The sequence below is a fragment of the Triticum aestivum genome, chromosome 7D, assembly GCF_018294505.1.
Source record: "Triticum aestivum cultivar Chinese Spring chromosome 7D, IWGSC CS RefSeq v2.1, whole genome shotgun sequence".
Taxonomy (NCBI): domain Eukaryota; kingdom Viridiplantae; phylum Streptophyta; class Magnoliopsida; order Poales; family Poaceae; genus Triticum; species Triticum aestivum.
Window position 1 is genome coordinate 222,924,861 of NC_057814.1, and position 18,517 is coordinate 222,943,377.

Genomic DNA, 18,517 nt, shown 5'->3' on the forward strand with positions numbered 1-18,517 from the left:
TGTATGAATTATTTATGTATTGTGTGAAGTGGCGATTGTAAGCCAACTCTCGTTATCCCATTCTTGTTCATTACATGGGATTGTGTGAAGATGACCCTTCTTGCGACAAAACCACAATGCGGTTATGCCTCTAAGTCGTGCCTCGACACGTGGGAGATATAGCCGCATCGTGGGCGTTACACGCAAGTCTTCATAGCAACCAAAACTCCTCTCCGCATTACAAGCCACCAATCGCAGCCACCATGACTTTCTTCACCACTGTCAATGCCATGAAAATCTATATGTAGACATGTCCCATTGCATGGGCAAGAAAGCGAAGCTTCACGGCACACCTTCATGAAGCCTCTCTGGCCGAAGACAAGGATGCGCCCGACCGGATCAATTCCTATCTAGATACCTAGTGGAGCCATGCGCCAATAGCGGAGATCTCCGAGAGGAAGACCGGAACTCGTCGGACGTCGGCGTCCAAATCGAGGAGGCCGGCATGAAGCACATCGAGGATGGTGATCCCCATACGGGTAGATCGGGTCGGCCGCCATCTCACACCGAGATTAGGATGCTTAAAACGGTTTTTTTGGCACTAGCATTATTTTGCATCATCCGTTGGAGAGAACATGAGAGAGCCCCATTTCTTCCACGGTTCTACCTATGGGATCTTGTTCTGCTTGCAACCGGGCCTCACGGAAAACCCGCGCCAGCGGACCCACCCCATGCTAGCAGGGCACGGCACCCGCAGCGGCCGGTCCAAATGGACGGTGAGAACCGCAACGCGACACGCCCGGCACTGTCAGCAAAGCGAGAGCGCGCGCACGGCACACGCACGCTCGGACGAACGGACGGTGCGATCGATCCCTCCCCCCTCGCTCAACCACAGTAGTACCCTGCCACACTATCACGCACGCACTCGAGTCACACCTCCCACGAAGAACCAACAGGAGGCGCGGATCCCACCGATAAATAACCCCGCCTCGCCGCTCCTCCCCAAAATCAATCACCGATCGCTCGGGGTTCCCGGCATGACGATGATGGCCATGGCCAAGGCGCCCTGCCTCTGCGCGCGCCCGTCCCTCGCCGCGCGCGCGAGGCGGCCGGGGCCGGGGCCGGCGCCGCGCCTGCGACGGTGGCGACCCAATGCGACGGCGGGGAAGGGGGTCGGCGAGGTGTGCGCCGCGGTTGTCGAGGCGGCGACGAAGGCCGAGGATGAGGACGACGACGAGGAGGAGGCGGTGGCGGAGGACAGGTACGCGCTCGGCGGCGCGTGCAGGGTGCTCGCCGGAATGCCCGCGCCGCTGGGCGCCACCGCGCTCGCCGGCGGGGTCAATTTCGCCGTCTACTCCGGTGGAGCCACCGCCGCGGCGCTCTGCCTCTTCACGCCAGAAGATCTCAAGGCGGTGGGGTTGCCTCCCGAGTAGAGTTCATCAGCTTTGCGTGCGCCGCGCGCCCCCTTTTCTGGCCTGCGATTTAAGTTTTGTACTGGGGGAAATGCTGCAGGATAGGGTGACGGAGGAGGTTTCCCTTGACCCCCTGATGAATCGGACTGGGAACGTGTGGCATGTCTTCATTGAAGGCGAGCTGCACGACATGCTTTACGGGTACAGGTTCGACGGCACCTTTGCTCCTCACTGCGGGCACTACCTTGATATTTCCAATGTCGTGGTGGATCCTTATGCTAAGGTGATCATACTTTAGCTTTACCTGCATCTTGGTATTTACAGTAGAAATTGTTACGTGGACCCTTATTTGTTGCCTTTTGTGTTGCTCTAGGCAGTGATAAGCCGAGGGGAGTATGGCGTTCCGGCGCGTGGTAACAATTGCTGGCCTCAGATGGCTGGCATGATCCCTCTTCCATATAGCACGGTATGCCTGATTGCTGAAAATATTGGCTGCATTTGTTTCTCTCTTTTTCTCATATTTTTCTCCTGTCTTTCACTTGTACTACATTGCCTCAGACAGTCATGATCAAAGAGAGCAGTGTCATTAGACATTTGTAGTTGTCTGCTGACTTTGACCAAAACTTGTAATTTACTGTTGTTAAAGGTCCTTGAATCATATTTTTTTATAATATTATGTTTGCAAGTGGAAGTGAAGTGAAATTGCATCTAGTATTTGTTGTTGCTGTCTTAGTCGTTTAATTGGACATGCAGTAAAAAGGTTTGCATCTGCAGTTTGATTGGGAAGGCGACCTACCTCTAAGATATCCTCAAAAGGACCTGGTAATATATGAGATGCACTTGCGTGGATTCACGAAGCATGATTCAAGCAATGTAGAACATCCGGGTACTTTCATTGGAGCTGTGTCGAAGCTTGACTATTTGAAGGTACAGCTGTACTTGCTGACTACATAGGATAATTTTTAAAGAAAGCTACATATTAGCCAGAATTTGGGTTATTACAAAAACTACTGCATACTATAGCAGTTACATGCTCATTATCGAGGAGATGCTCACACGCATCTTATTTGGATTTAATACCCAATTCTGTAATCATGACTAAATATGTTTTCCCAGATCTGCTTATGAATTCCGTATTATTTGATATTGGACTGTTCCCTCTACAGGAGCTTGGAGTTAATTGTATTGAATTAATGCCCTGCCATGAGTTCAACGAGCTGGAGTACTCAACCTCTTCTTCCAAGTAAGGACATGAATTTAGTATTAGCCTGCCAGCACTGTTTGAGTGAGAGTTCATACACATTTTGTGCCTGCATAACTGATATTTGTTCAAACTATTTTTTTTAGCAGTCACTCAACAGTTTTACATATATATATAATATAGACTATTCGTCACCCTGGGTGAGGAATAGTTATTCTTCACCCACCTCTATTTTAACATCTATGCACCGTAATTTTACGTTTCGTAAATTTTGTCTTATTTTAGAGATAAAAAGAGAACGTAAGAAAACCTATAATCGTCGTAAAAAAAAATTATGTTACGTAAAATTACAAATGTAAAAACATAGTGTAAAATGTACATAAAATACATTTTTTGACCTATATTTTTTTGTTAATGCCAAATTTTATACAGTAAATCAATATGAATGTAACTATTTGTATTTCAAATGTAATTTATTTATGAAATGGTCGTAAGATTACCTCGGGTGAAGAATAACTTATTCTGCACCCTGGGTGATGAATAGTAACACTATATATATATATATATATATATATATATATATATATATACCGGCTGCTGCTAATGATGTTAATATTTCGCAAGTACCTAAGCTGGATTTTTCTCCATGAGACATCAATCCATAATTGAAATTGGTCACGACAGTTGAATAGTTGATAGCTGAAAATGAAATCCAGCATGCTACTGTCTTGCCATCTCCAGACTTGCTAACATGAATTTTGTCTGCCTACCTGTCATTTGTACCAACGTTCCCAATTGCCCTCTCATTATTCGTGTGTACCATGCATATGTGTTTTAACATGATTATTGTTGGCTATATTTCTCTTTGGAAACATGACTAATTTATCACCGTTTTGTATAAACTGCTTGTTTTCATATCAGGATGAACTTTTGGGGATATTCTACCATAAACTTCTTTTCACCAATGACGAGATACACATCAGGCGGGATAAAAAACTGTGGGCGTGATGCCATAAATGAGTTCAAAACTTTTGTAAGAGAGGCTCACAAACGGGGAATTGAGGTAAGCAAGTCGTACGAGTTAGTTGCTCCTTTTGAACTTATCAATTTGATGCGAAGACATGTTACTGCTAGATGATCCTGGATGTTGTCTTCAACCATACAGCTGAGGGTAATGAGAATGGTCCAATATTATCATTTAGGGGGGTCGATAATACTACATACTATATGCTTGCACCCAAGGTGACAGATCTTTCTTGCTGCGTAATTGTTCTTTCATAGATGTATAGAGCATAGATGTGTTATGTAGTAGTTCTTTTTCAAGGGGATTATGTTCATGCAGGGAGAGTTTTATAACTATTCTGGCTGTGGGAATACCTTCAACTGTAATCATCCTGTGGTTCGTCAATTCATTGTAGATTGTTTAAGGTACAGATATACATTTTACTTCTAGAACTACTTTTTCATTTCTTTTGCTGCTTGTCATTTTGATATGATTAATTTGCAAGCTTGTGGGGGTAAATCTTTTGGTCAGCATATTGTATCTTTAAATGTCACAAATACTAATGTCCTGGTGCTTATTGATTTGGCATCTTCAAATTCTTCTCCAATGAAAAGGGAAAAATCTACTGTATGTCTCGTCAACTAATTTACTTTTGTTTTGCAGATACTGGGTGATGGAAATGCATGTTGATGGTTTTCGTTTTGATCTTGCATCCATAATGACCAGAGGTTCCAGGTAATTTGTATTTATTGTTTGTTTGCGTGTTGCCTTTTCAGAAGATTCTTAAAAGAATGTTTCTTTTACAAGTCTGTGGGATCCAGTTAACGTGTATGGAGCTCCAATAGAAGGTGACATGATCACAACAGGGACACCTCTTGTTACTCCACCACTTATTGACATGATCAGCAATGACCCAATTCTTGGAGGCGTCAAGGTACTTGTTTCATCCAACACCTGTTGTCTGTGTGCATTCAATTGTTTTAATATGGTAATGATCAATTTCCCAATGTTGATAAGGAAAAAAAATGCAAGTAGCTCTCTTTATCTGCTTCTTGTGAGTTATGCTAAACATGTAGATACTACTATATTTCAACTGTATATACTTGACATATTATTGCTTCCTTGGGAGGCTCTCTTATTCCTTTCCCCCGTTGCAATTATAGCTCATTGCTGAAGCATGGGATGCAGGAGGCCTCTATCAAGTAGGTCAATTCCCTCACTGGAATGTTTGGTCTGAGTGGAATGGGAAGGTAAGGTACCTGTTAAAAGTTTGAATGGCAAATACTGATAGAAATATAACTTATATTTGCGACATATATAGATAAAGCAAAATAATACGCATTCCACCTGAACTTTAAAGGGGCACGCAGAATTATCCCGCATCTGTCTACAAGAATGATAACACATGTGCTGAATAGTGAAGTACTACTTCTCAAATGTCTGAATGAACGCACTAACTCTTGTGAGTGTCAACCGAGCAAGAAATATTTGAGTTTTCTGCAAGAAATTGTTCATGTTGTGCTGTATTATACTCCCTCCGTCCGAAATTATTTGTCGGAGAAATGGATGTATCTAGACGTATTTTAGTTCTAGATACATCCATTTTTATCCATTTCTGCAACAAGTAGTTCCGGACGGAGGGAGTATCATTTAACAAATATATGCATGTTCGAAGTAAATCCCCACGAATAAGCATATAAGACGATATTGCTTTTTGACTTGTAACACCTAAACCTCATTGTTTTCTCCTAGGATTTTGGGTGTTCGAAGCAAGCAGCTGGTGATATTTAATTTACCTTTGCCTTTATTTGTAGCTTGATTTGAGGGTGCGGCAAAGGTTTTAGCTTAGTAGTGTTTTGTAAATTATTATAGTTTATGTATATACTCCTCATTTGGGCACTTCCGTACTGGTCCCATAGAAGATAAAAATGGAATGATCACGAATTCTGGGTGTCTGGCCAATAATTGTTGACAACACTGTTGCGCATTTGATTTTTATCAGGGAATGGAAAATTGAAATCGGTAAGAAACATTGCGATATTAAGCTTGTATATGCTAATGCTGGTGGATCTTTAAGAGGGAACATATGATCTCGTGTGCATCCATCTTCAACTAAAAAAATATGTTGCACATCTCCCACGTCACTTACTAGCTATTTCATCCAAGTACTAACTTGTGTGGTTGTCTCCTCAGTACCGGGACATTGTGCGCCAATTCATTAAAGGCACTGATGGATTTGCTGGTGGTTTTGCCGAATGTCTTTGTGGAAGTCCACACCTATACCAGGTAAGTTGTGGCAATACTTGGAAATGGGTTGAGTGAATGTCACATGGATTTTTTATATATACCACATGATGATACACATGTAAATATATAACGATTATAGTGTATGCATATGCATTTGGCTAAGAAGTACTCCCTCCCTTAGTAAAAGTTAGTACAAAGTTGAGTCATCTATTTTGGAACGGAGGGAGTATAAGTGTATACACCAGTGCAATATATAGGTTTTAACACCCAACTTGCCAATGAAGGAACATAGGGCTTTCTAGTTATCTTATTTATTTGTCTGGTGAATAATCCACTGAAAAAGTCCAGCCATGTCATTTTTTAGGGGGGGAGAAGAAACTATATTGATTTTTCCCCCTAAAAAAAGCCATCTCAGATTTCATAGGTAACTTGCTTTTCTGTAAAGAAATGAAAACGACTTCATACTTTCTGTCGATTATAAGTGTATACACTAGTGCAATATATAGGTTTTAACACCCAACTTGCCAATGAAGGAACATAGGGCTTTCTAGTTATCTTATTTATTTGTCTGGTGAATAATCCACTGAAAAATTCCAGCCATGTCATTTTTTAGGGGGGGAGAAGAAACTATATTGATTTTTCCCCCTAAAAAAAGCCATCTCAGATTTCATAGGTAACTTGCTTTTCTGTAAAGAAATGAAAACGACTTCATACTTTCTGTCGGCGCTAACTTAGCTCGATGTATATTTGTAAGATGAATGCCAAATTTAATTTGTCGGGTAATTTGATCTGTTATTCACAAATTTCTATTTGGTTTCTCTAGCAATCAAACCAGTAACTTGTTATTGGCACTGCAATTTCTTATTGATTAATCAGGCAGGAGGAAGGAAACCTTGGCACAGTATCAACTTTGTATGTGCACATGATGGATTTACACTGGGTGATTTGGTAACATATAATAACAAGTACAATTTACCAAATGGGGAGAACAATAGAGATGGAGAAAATCACAATCTTAGCTGGAATTGTGGGGAGGTAATTCTGAACTCTCCTTTTTTTTTGAAATTTTCATGCTTTACATAATAGTCAAATGGCTGACAAATGTCGTTGTATGGTTCTCTCTACCTAAACCGTTAAGGCAGTAAGAGTTTCCCTACAAGATCTCTTTGTTCGTATAATTGTATTTTCTAGAGAAAAGTTGCCTTCAATTTTGTGCACGCGGCAGTACAGGAATTGTGGTTATAAATATTGATACAGGCTGACCATCGTTACTAATAGGGGGAACAATAAGCACATTTTTTTAATAGCAAAGGCATCACCCTTGTTCCGTTTCCAATGAAATCACAGTATCCGAACCATAAGTTTTACAAGTATGCGTAGAGAGAAATAAAGTATCAACCCGGCAGAAACAGTTGTTTCAGGCGCAAAGAGAAAAGGAAACGATATGCTCTATTACATCAACCTTTTAGCATTTAGGGACGACCAGCATCATCCCATCTTCAATCAACTGGAGCGAGGTCACCTCCAATCTTCTCAGCAGCCTCAGAGTGGTGACCTCCCAAGCAAGTGCATCAGCATCCATCATCTGGGGGTTGGGCACATACCATGAGCACAATCACCTGAATTTGATGAATTTTCCTCTGTTTACCTTGCAGCAGACCCCTGCCGTATAAATGGTTTTAAATGACAGCATGTTCTTTCAGTTTGAGCAAAATTTGTGCAATTGCAAAGAAGCTTTAGAATCATGTGGAACATGCACTTACATTTCATCTGAACAATATAGGAAGGAGAATTCGCAAGATTGTCTGTCAAAAGATTGAGGAAGAGGCAGATGCGCAATTTCTTTGTTTGTCTCATGGTTTCTCAAGTAAGACTTATATCTGATCTCTTCAATTTTTGAGATTGCCTGTTTTTCACAATGGCATATGTTGTCAGGTGAAACATCCAATCCCAGTATTAATAGAGCCAACATGAAGGGATTGCTTATCTGAGATATCTGCCAAAGTTGAATTCTTAGATTCACCTTCTTCAGTATTTCAGACCTTCTAAGCATTTTCATTTTTTTTTTTCAATTGTTAGGGAGTTCCAATGTTTTACATGGGCGATGAATATGGCCACACAAAAGGGGGCAACAACAATACATACTGCCATGATTCTTATGTCAGTACAATTTGGTCACATATTGTTGTTCTAAGTAACTATCTTCAAATCTTTGCATTCATCCGTCATGGCTCTTCTGTAGGTCAATTATTTTCGCTGGGATAAAAAAGAACAATACTCTGACTTGCACAGATTCTGCTGCCTCATGACCAAATTCCGCAAGTAAGTATTCCGTTGAATAATTTCTGTGTAGAACCACTGAAGGTGCCTCCAAACGCTAAGCGAGCAAGGTCAATTTCACACCCTAATCAAGTTGGTGTTGTCTATTTGTGTATTTGATCTGCTGCACTGTAGGGAGTGCGAGGGTCTTGGCCTTGAGGACTTTCCAACGGCCGAACGGCTGCAGTGGCATGGTCATCAGCCTGGGAAGCCTGATTGGTCTGAGAATAGCCGATTCGTTGCCTTTTCCATGGTACACATATAGTTCTGACACTTCACTATAGTTGTTTTAAAAAAGAAAATTTAACTCAAAAGTAAATTATGGAGAGTTTTAGAAGTAACAAATATCTTTATGTATCTCACCACAGAAAGATGAAAGACAGGGCGAGATCTATGTGGCCTTCAACACCAGCCACTTACCGGCCGTTGTTGAGCTCCCAGAGCGCGCAGGGCGCCGGTGGGAACCGGTGGTGGACACAGGCAAGCCAGCACCATATGACTTCCTCACCGACGACTTACCTGATCGCGCTCTCACCATACACCAGTTCTCTCATTTCCTCAACTCCAACCTCTACCCCATGCTCAGCTACTCATCGGTCATCCTAGTATTGCGCCCTGATGTTTGAGAGACAAATATATACAGTAAATAATATGTCTATATGTAGTCCTTTGGCGTATTATCAGTGTGCACAATTGCTCTATTGCCAGTGATCTATTCGATCCACAGATACATGTGCAAACTGCAAAGTTTCTGGTAATCAGAGAAGTTTTTCCTGATGACCAAGCTAGTATAACATTCATTGACAATGGAGCAAAAACAAAATGCACAGAGCATGCTCTTCTGTCAGTGACACTGAAGGAAGACGAACGATCCACACCGCAGTCAGCAGGGCAGCATAAGGAAGGTAGAAGAACCAGCAAAACGACCAGAGGATCTCCAGCTCGATCTGCTTGCTCTGCATGCCTGTGTCGATCATGATTCGGTGCTTTCAGGATATGTGATGCATCTGTAGACCCTGCATCTCTGGCACAAGATGTACCCGGCCTGCAACAACAACAACAATAACAAGGGAAGCCGGTTGGTCGTCGGCGCCGGAGCTTAAGAAGAGGATGGAAATTTAAGGTAGGAGAAAGAAAGAGAACTTACGGCCTTGCAGGTCGGGCAGCGGCGATAGATCCTGGGGCTGCTCTCGGACTTGACGTTGTTCTTCTTCCCCTTGCAGAAGTCGCACAGCAGCCACCCCGTGCCGCCGCACCCTTCTTCGCACTCTACACCTTCTTCCTTGGGACAACAGCGCAGACGGCAGGTGAGAATTGCTAGCTTGGAGGATCAGGTGCATAACTTGAACTCGTCAGATGGTCATGGATCACTGCGAGGCTTGAGAGATGCTAACCTCCATGTCCACGTCCGCCTCGACCTCCGGCGGGGCCGCCTCTGCCGCCGCGGCCACGGCGACCTCCCTGCGGACGGACACGCAGCCGATCCTCCTCGGCTGCCGAGACAGCGACACGGTCGACGCCAATGCCGGGGACGGCAGCGGCGGCGATGGGTGGCGGCACCAACCGTGCAGGCTCGTCGCGCTGCACCACTGCACAGCCATTCTCTTCCTTGCTCTGCCTCGCCTCACCACCGCACCCTCCGGATAAAATCGCGAGGGAAAGGATCCCGCTTCTGACACCACGGCCCCACGCAGGTCCACATCGGCCAGATCACTACAGCCACGAGTCAAACCGCAAAGCCTGACATCCAGGCCCGCGCAAAATCTTCGTTCGCTGCTTCTACAAGTCGCCTCGAGTCAACACTCTTCACCAGATCTCGCCGCCGCTTCGTCCATGCCGTCGTCGCACCACCACCACCACCACCACCATTACCTTGTCCTCCACCTCGTCTTCCTTGTTGCCGTCACACTCTCCGCCGTCGCGGCACTCGGAGGAGGAGAAGGGGCGGCCTGCGACGCGGCGTCCCCGCAGGAGGAGGAACTCCGGCCGGACCGGCTCACGGTGCTCCTGAGCGGCTTCTCGGAGCGGCGGCTCCCGCTCCTCCGCGCCATCGCGGGAGCCTACGCCGCACACCCGCTCGTCCTCGCCGTCGTCGTGCTCTGGTGCAACCCCTCCACCCCGGACGACCGCCTCCTCGTCCCGCGCTTCCCGCCGGGCGTGTCCCTCCACCGCACCGCCTCGGCCTCCCTCAACTCCCGGTTCCTCCCGCACCCGTCCATCCGCACCGCCGCCGTGGCCGTCGCCGATGACGACGTCCTCCCCGACGCCGCCGCGATCTCCTTCGCGTTCGCCGCCTGGCAGCAGCGGGCCGGCCGCCCGGGCACCCTCGTCGGCTTCTTTCCGAGGTCCCACCACCTCGACCTCGCCCGCGGGAGGTGGGCGTACGCCGCGCCGCAGCCCGGCCGCTACTCCATGGTGCTCACCAAGTTCCTCGTCCTCGGCGTGGACCTCCTCCGGAAGTACTCCTGCTCCCCGGAGCTCGCGGCGGCGCGCGCCGTGGTGGACCGGGAGCGCAACTGCGAGGACATCCTCATGAACTTCGTGGCCGCCGAGGCGTCCGGGGAAGGGCCGGTGCTGGTGGAGGCCGGCAGCATCAGGGACTGGGGCGACCCGAGGAACGACGCCAACGCCGGCACCGGTGTGGAGGGCGGCGACGCGGCGATGAAGGCCGTGGGGCTGAGCTCGAGAGGCGGCGTGGGGCACTGGGAGAAGCGAGGGGAGTGCATCACGCAGTTCCACCGGCTGCTAGGGAGGATGCCGCTGCGGTACAGCTACGGGAAGGTGGTGGAGGCGGCCGTCGCCGAGCAGGGGCTGTGCAGCAAAGGCGGCCGTCTCGTCCGGTGCGACCAGGAGTAGTCGGCTTTAGCCTGGCACTACAAGAGCTAGCCCGCTGCGTTATTGGTGTTGTTGGGTTTATAAACACAAAAACTCATTTTATTTTAAAATATTACTCCCTCCGTTTCTAAATATTTGCTTTTTTAAAATTTTAAATGAACTATCACATACGGATGTATATACACATAGTTTAGAGTGTAGATTCACTCATTTTGGTCCGTATGTAGTCACTTGTTGAAATCTCTAGAAAAACAAATATTTAGGAACGGAGGAAGTAGATGTGTTATCTTCTTAAAAAGTCAAACATTTTTAAGTTTGATCACATTAGTAGAGAAATATATCAAAATTCATAATATATCGGTGTAATTAGATTCATCACAAAATGAATTTTCATATTTTTGTTTAATATTGTGGTTGTCGGCAATTTTGGCTCTGAACTTGGTCAAAGTTAAAGGCATTTTTTTAGAGTACACCTAAGCATACCATAATTTTATAGAATGCAGAATTGAAATTATAAAAAACTACCACTCGTTGCGAGCAACGAGCGTCGCACACACCACACCACTGTCGATCAAGTCCACAGACGGACAACACCGCAAAGCAAGCTACAACACAAAAGACCCTATCCTCAGCTGACACACACCGCGTCACGACGCCGCAGGACGTCTCCGAAGACCACCGCTTCCCGTAGAACATCGCTTGTCGACACACCATCCACTCTGAGCGTCTAAGAGGAATTGGCAAGCAAAAGGCATGACTTGCTCCGATCTGAGGGAGACGGGCGACGAGTGTACATAGCGCTGCAAAGTACCAAAAGAGGATAGCGGCGAACACCGGAGGAGAGCTGTGACGCCCCGTCTTGATCGTACACATTTGTGTGTATGATCGAAACGGGGGCGTCACACCCGGTCGTGTCTCCACACACAAAGCTCCCAACAGAGATACAACATCGATGACACCGCCAATATGACGATCCAACCGAATCGAGGCTTTCGCCCGGAGACAGCTACCAACTCTAAGAAGCGAGGGTGAACACGCCTCGGCGATGCCTCCAAGAAGGGGATGACACCCATAGGTGCCATTGCCACCATCCCGACAGGAGCCAAGCAAGATTTTCATCCGCGCATCGCACATCACCACGCTTCTTGGAATCTGGCAATATCGTCCAATTAGGGCAAAATTGACAAATTTGACCTACGGACGAAATCAAATCACAGAATGAACTGCCCGTGAAACTATTTCACGCGACTGACCTTTTTGTGTGACGCCCGACACGAAGGCGCTACACTACACTGTGCAACGCCTCACAGTTAGGCGCTACACGCCTGGCCAGCGTCGCAGCCGTGTGATCCGAAAATTACTAAGTCAGTGTGCAGCGCCTGAGAGTTAGGCGCCACACTATACAGTGTAGCGCCTAGCTTCTAGGCGTTGCATTAGTGGTTGCTTCATTTTGTAGTGCAACCACTAGTGCAGCGCCTGAGAGCTAGGCGCCACACTATACAGTGCAGCGCCTAGCTCTTAGGCTCTGCATAATGACTTAGCAATTTTTAGGCAGTCTGGGGTGCAACGCTGGCCAGGCGTGTAGCGCCTATCTGTGAGGTGTTGCACAATGTAGTGTGACGCCTTCGTGTCGGGCGTCACACAAAAAGGTCAACCGCATGAAATAGTTTTACGAGCAGTTCATTCTATGATTTGATTTCGTCCACGTGTCAAATTTGTCAAATTTGCCTCCAATTAGTCTCGCACCGCCGCTACCGCAACTCTAAGCAGAAGCAGTCGCAAAAGCCGAAGACCTACGACCGGTTGCACGACAAAGAGGAACTCGACGACCGCACTAAACTCCCAGCCTGGACAGAAACCACAACCACCCCACACCTCTGGCAAGATCCAAGACCACCCACAGTAGCCGTCGCCAACCAAAGGACGGCCTTGTGACGGCCGGAACCGCACCTCCACGAAGCACCAAGCATCGCCACCGGGAGAGCACCACCTCTCACCACATCACACAGAGGTGACCGACCACTCGCTGCTCGCCAAGACTCCATCTTGGCCGAGCCATACAGCTGTCGCCACAACCGACCTGTTCGTGGGCTCGCGCCACTGCCTCCAAACGTCTCCGCCGACACCATAGCTCACCATCTCAGCACTGCCAACTCTGTCTGAGCAGCCGCCCAACCGAGCCTCCCGCGGAGCATCAGCGGCCAGCCCCCACTCCCGGCCGGCGTGGATCTAACCGGATCAAGCACCGCCGCGAAGAACGTCGCGCCACCACCAGCCCGCACGCTACACTGTGACGCGCCGCCACCTGCCAGCAGGCCGCACCGCCCCTCACCGCCACCGCCTGCGCGTTCGCGCCAGGCCTCCGAGCTTCACCGACGCCCCCGAAGAAGGAGCCCCCCGCGGCCCCTGATCCAAGCGAGGGAAAAGGAGATCCCGCCTCCGCAGACGCCGCACTGGCTTTGCCTGGCGGCACTCGCTGGCGGCAACGGGGGAAGAGGAAGAGGGTGGGGGTTGGGTCCCTCGGCTAGGGTTGGGCACCCGGGCCGCCGGGGTTGTAGGGAATCGTAGCATAATTTTAAAATTTTCCTACGCTCACCGAGATGCATCTATGGAGTATACTAGCAACGAGGGAAAGGAGTGCATCTACATACCCTTGTAGATCGCGAGCGGAAGCGTTCCAATGAACGTGGATGACGGAGTCGTACTCGCCGTGATCCAAATCACCGATGACCGAGTGCCGAACGGACGGCACCTCCGCGTTCAACACACGTACGGTGCAGCGACGTCTCCTCCTTCTTGATCCAGCAAGGGGAAAGGAGAGGTTGATGGAGATCCAGCAGCATGACGGCGTGGTGGTGGATGCAGCGGGATGTCGGCAGGGCTTCGCCGAGCTTATACGAGAGAGAGAGGTGTTGCAGGGGAGGAGGGAGGCGCCCAAGGCTGTGTCGTTGCTGCCCTCCCTCCCCCTCCCCCTTTATATAGGCCCCCTTGGGAGGGGGGCGCCGGCCAAACCCATCTAGGGTGGGGGCGGCGGCCAAGGGGGGTGCCTTGCCCCCCAAGGCAAGTGGGAAGCCCCCCCCCACCATAGGGTTTGCAACCCTAGGCGCATGGGGGGAAGCCCATGGGGGGCGCCCAGCCCACTAGGGGCTGGTTCCCTTCCCACTTCAGCCCACGGGGCCCTCCGGGATAGGTGGCCCCACCCGGTGGACCCCCGGGACCCTTCCGGTGGTCCCGGTACAATACCGGTAACCCCCGAAACTTTCCCGGTGGCCGAAACTTGACTTCCTATATATAATTCTTCACCTCCGGACCATTCCGAAACCTCTCGTGACGTCCGGGATCTCATCCGGGACTCCGAACAACTTTCGGGTTTCCGCATACACATATCTCTACAACCCTAGCGTCACCGAACCTTAAGTGTGTAGACCCTACGGGTTCGGGAGACATGCAGACATGACCGAGACGCCTCTCCGGTCAATAACCAACAGCGGGATCTGGATACCCATGTTGGCTCCCACATGTTCCACGATGATCTCATCGGATGAACCACGGTGTCGAGGATTCAATCAATCCCGTATACAATTCCCTTTGTCAATCGGTATGTTACTTGTCCGAGATTCGATCGTCGGTATCCCAATACCTTGTTCAATCTCGTTACCGGCAAGTCTCTTTACTCGTACTGCAATGCATGATCCCGTGACTAACGCCTTAGTCACATTGAGCTCATTATGATGATGCATTACCGAGTGGGCCCAGAGATACCTCTCCGTCACACGGAGTGACAAATCCCAGTCTTGATCCGTGCCAACCCAACAGACACTTTCGGAGATACCCGTAGTGCACCTTTATAGTCACCCAGTTACGTTGTGACGTTTGGCACACCCAAAGCACTCCTACGGTATCCGGGAGTTGCACGATCTCATGGTCTAAGGAAATGATACTTGACATTGGAAAAGCTCTAGCAAACGAAACTACACGATCTTTTATGCTAAGCTTAGGATTGGGTCTTTGTCCATCACATCATTCTCCTAATGATGTGATCCCGTTATCAATGACATCCAATGTCCATAGTCAGGAAACCATGACTATCTGTTGATCAACGAGCTAGTCAACTAGAGGCTTACTAGGGACACATTGTGGTCTATGCATTCACACATGTATTACGATTTCCGGACAATACAATTATAGCATGAACGATAGACGATTATCATGAACAAAGAAATATAATAATAACCATTTATTATTGCCTCTAGGGCATATTTCCAACAGGGGTAGGGGGAGGCTGTTGGGAATCGTAGCAGAATTTTAAAATTTCCTACGCATCACCAAGATCCATCTATGGAGTATACTAGCAACGAGGGGAAAGGAGTGCATCTACATACCCTTGTAGATCGCGAGCGGAAGCGTTCCAATGAACGGGGTTGATGGAGTCGTACTCGCCGTGATCCAAATCACCGATGACCGAGTGCCGAACGGACGGCACCTCCGCGTTCAACACACGTACGGAGCAGCGACGTCTCCTCCTTCTTGATCCAGCAAGGGGGAAGGAGAGGTTGATGGAGATCCAGCAGCACGATGGCGTGGTGGTGGATGTAGCGGGATCCCGGCAGGGCTTCGCCAAGCGCAAGCGGGAGGGAGAGGTGTTGCAGGGGGAGAGGGAGGCGCCAGGGGCTGTGGTACTGCTGCCCTCCCTCCCCCCACTATATATAGGCCCCCTGGGAGGGGGGCGCCGGCCTGGATCCCATCTCAAGGGGGGGGGGGCAGCGGCCAGGGGGAGACTTGCCCCCCAAGGCAAGTGGGGCGCCCCCCCACCCTAGGGTTTCCAACCCTAGGCGCAGGGGGAGGCCCAGCCCACTAAGGGCTAGTTCCCTTCCCACTTCAGCCCATGGGGCCCTCCGGGATAGGTGGACCCCCGGGACCCTTCCGATGGTCCCGGTACAATACCGGTGACCCCCGAAACTTTTCCGGTGGCCAAAACTTGACTTCCTATATATAATTCTTTACCTCCGGACCATTCCGGAACTCCTCGTGACATCCGGGATCTCATCTGGGACTCCGAACAACTTTCGGGTTTCCGCATGCTCATATCTCTACAACCCTAGCGTCACCGAACCTTAAGTGTGTAGACCCTACGGGTTCGGGAGACATGCAGACATGACCGAGACGCCTCTCCGGTCAATAACCAACAGCAGGATCTGGATACCCATGTTGGCTCCCACATGTTCCACGATGATCTCATCGGATGAACCACGATGTCGAGGATTCAATCAATCCCGTATACAATTCCCTTTGTCAATCGGTATGTTACTTGCCCGAGATTCGATCGTCGGTATCCCAATACCTTGTTCAATCTCGTTACCGGCAAGTCTCTTTACTCGTACCGTAATGCATAATCCCGTGGCTAACTCCTTAGTCACATTGAGCTCATTATGATGATGCATTACCGAGTGGGCCCAGAGATACCTCTCCGTCATACGGAGTGACAAATCCCAGTCTCGATCCGTGCCAACTCAACAGACACTTTCGGAGATACCCGTAGTGTACCTTATAGTCACCCAGTTACGTTGTGACGTTTGGCACACCCAAAGTACTCCTACGGTGTCCGGGAGTTGCACGATCTCATGGTCTAAGGAAATGATACTTGACATTGGAAAAGCTTTAGCAAACGAACTACACGATCTTTTATGCTATGCTTAGGATTGGGTCTTGTCCATCACATCATTCTCCTAATGATGTGATCCCGTTATCAATGACATCCAATGTCCATAGTCAGGAAACCATGACTATCTGTTGATCAACGAGCTAGTCAACTAGAGGCTTACTAGGGACACGCTGTGGTCTATGTATTCACACATGTATTACGATTTCCGGATAACACAATTATAGCATGAACAATAGACAATTATCATGAACAAAGAAATATAATAATAACCATTTATTATTGCCTCTAGGGCATATTTCCAACAGAGGCAACACGGGGCTGGGGAGGGAGACGGTTATGTCTCGAGTTAATGGAATTTCACTTTCCAAAAAACTAACACCTTTTATATTTTGGAATTGATGTAATATTTAGTTTGGGTGACAGTGAGATGATAGAGTGTGTTTTCTGTTTTTATAATACAATATTTGGTGGGTCCTTCCGGTTGTGATTTTGTGTTATCCGTTAATAAACACATATATATGTGGGGAAGTTTCTGCATTGGTAGTTGCATGCATTATATTGGTGTTACAATATCACATGGTGGCGTTTCTTTTTCCTAGGTGGTGGGAGGAAGCGCATGATTGATATATTTTTATACGCCGGTTGCTGCTGATTGATTTGCAGAAAAATCATTGGCCCGACCAAAATCGTAAACCAAATCCAAAATTGAATACCTCTGTTGAATTGAAGAGCTTCAAAATTAGGGAATATAATAAATTAAAATAATTGAATGGGAGAGTTCCTTGAGAAATTGTTGACCTGGTCAAAATTAATGACTCAATTTTAAATTGAAGACCTCAATTAATTATGAGGCGTTAAAAATTAGAAAGCACAACGTATAGTATAAAACAATTAAATGAGATAACATTGAGAAATTGTTGACCCGATCAAAATCAAATGACCCAATTTTAGTTGTAAACCTCAACTGATTGTGAGCTATTTAAAATTAGGAAGCTTAGTGTTATAAAGGATATATGATTGCTAGCCTTCAGTGATGTGATCAGTGCACAATCTGACGGACTGTACTCCTGCAGTAGTAGAAATTGTGGTAGGACAACAATGTCGACGACATTCACACTGCTAAATCAAAACTTAGTTTTTTTTAACAAACATATTTTATTAACTTAGGAGCATTTTACAGAGACAAGCGTGAAAGGAGCCACGCTGGATACAGAAAGGGTTTCCCTGACTGAACAACGACCTGCATCGAAACATAGGGTGTGTTTGGTAGGGTGTATGAAGGGTGCATGAGAGCAAAAGTTCCCTTCTCGACCCACTTTTGGGTGTTTGGTAGAGTGTATGGAGGGTGCCTGAGTCCATACTAGCTTAACACAAATACACTAGGAGCATGCATGGAGAGAGCATGCATGAAGAGGGGTGTTGAGATGAGCATGCACGAATAGGGAACAACTATGCTAAGATGAGAATGCAACCAAACACACCCAAGCAACAAAACAGTACAGGTCTATTTGGACTTTCAAAGCTAGGCGTGCAAGATGATGAGCCTTGACGTTGCTCTCCCTGTAAATGTGAGTAACTTTGCTATGCTGGAAAGAAGGACTATTTTGTATCTGAGCAAGTAGTGGCTTGTTGTCCCAAGGACGTGGAGCAAAGAGAATGTTCGTCGCTTTTGCTGCCAAAGCTAATACTGAGCAATCTGTGAAGAAGTGAGGATCCTGAACATTGAGTATGTCAGCCAGCCTGGTTGCAAGCATAAGACCAAAAGTCTCAGCTTGAAGAGGAGAAGAAGCAGGAGGGGACACTGCAGCAATGTGAATTTGCTTTATGCGGTCATCATTTTGAACCTGGATGAAGACTCC

General features: G+C 47.7%; 3 protein-coding genes across 3 annotated transcripts; 2 read left to right on the plus strand and 1 right to left on the minus strand.

Moving 5' to 3' along the window:
- The first annotated feature begins 900 nt into the window (after nt 1-900).
- Nucleotides 901-8,887, plus strand: LOC123164512 (isoamylase 1, chloroplastic). The gene is made up of 18 exons (XM_044582021.1): nt 901-1,391; nt 1,492-1,674; nt 1,765-1,857; nt 2,166-2,318; nt 2,558-2,634; nt 3,514-3,655; nt 3,727-3,834; nt 3,935-4,020; nt 4,259-4,330; nt 4,403-4,529; nt 4,759-4,845; nt 5,789-5,881; nt 6,719-6,877; nt 7,626-7,709; nt 7,922-8,002; nt 8,085-8,164; nt 8,297-8,414; nt 8,530-8,887. Exons 1-18 carry the CDS (start codon nt 1,017-1,019, stop codon nt 8,785-8,787), a joined length of 2,376 nt encoding a protein of 791 aa, XP_044437956.1. The 5' UTR covers nt 901-1,016; the 3' UTR covers nt 8,788-8,887.
- Nucleotides 8,837-9,865, minus strand: LOC123164514 (uncharacterized). Its single transcript, XM_044582023.1, has 3 exons — nt 9,556-9,865; nt 9,309-9,443; nt 8,837-9,206 (listed from the first exon to the last, which is right to left on the minus strand). Exons 1-3 carry the CDS (start codon nt 9,760-9,762, stop codon nt 9,135-9,137), a joined length of 414 nt encoding a protein of 137 aa, XP_044437958.1. The 5' UTR covers nt 9,763-9,865; the 3' UTR covers nt 8,837-9,134.
- A 43-nt stretch (nt 9,866-9,908) lies between these two features.
- Nucleotides 9,909-11,351, plus strand: LOC123164513 (glycosyltransferase family protein 64 C3). The gene has a single exon (XM_044582022.1). The coding sequence runs from the start codon at nt 9,995-9,997 to the stop codon at nt 11,015-11,017; it is 1,023 nt and encodes a 340-aa protein (XP_044437957.1). The 5' UTR covers nt 9,909-9,994; the 3' UTR covers nt 11,018-11,351.
- The last annotated feature ends 7,166 nt before the right edge of the window (nt 11,352-18,517 follow it).

Coding starts and splice junctions, on each gene's coding strand:
- LOC123164514 (XM_044582023.1), bottom strand. CDS start 9,762: ATGGCTGTGCAGTGGTGCAGCGCGACGAGCCTGCACGGTTGGTGCCGC. Junction 9,444..9,555: donor AGGCGGACGTGGACATGGAG/GTTAGCATCTCT, acceptor TGTTGTCCCAAG/GAAGAAGGTGTAGAGTGCGA. Junction 9,207..9,308: donor GCTGCCCGACCTGCAAGGCC/GTAAGTTCTCTT, acceptor TTGTTGTTGCAG/GCCGGGTACATCTTGTGCCA.
- LOC123164512 (XM_044582021.1), top strand. CDS start 1,017: ATGACGATGATGGCCATGGCCAAGGCGCCCTGCCTCTGCGCGCGCCCG. Junction 7,710..7,921: donor TTTGTCTCATGGTTTCTCAA/GTAAGACTTATA, acceptor TTCAATTGTTAG/GGAGTTCCAATGTTTTACAT. Junction 8,415..8,529: donor GATTCGTTGCCTTTTCCATG/GTACACATATAG, acceptor ATCTCACCACAG/AAAGATGAAAGACAGGGCGA.
- LOC123164513 (XM_044582022.1), top strand. CDS start 9,995: ATGCCGTCGTCGCACCACCACCACCACCACCACCATTACCTTGTCCTC.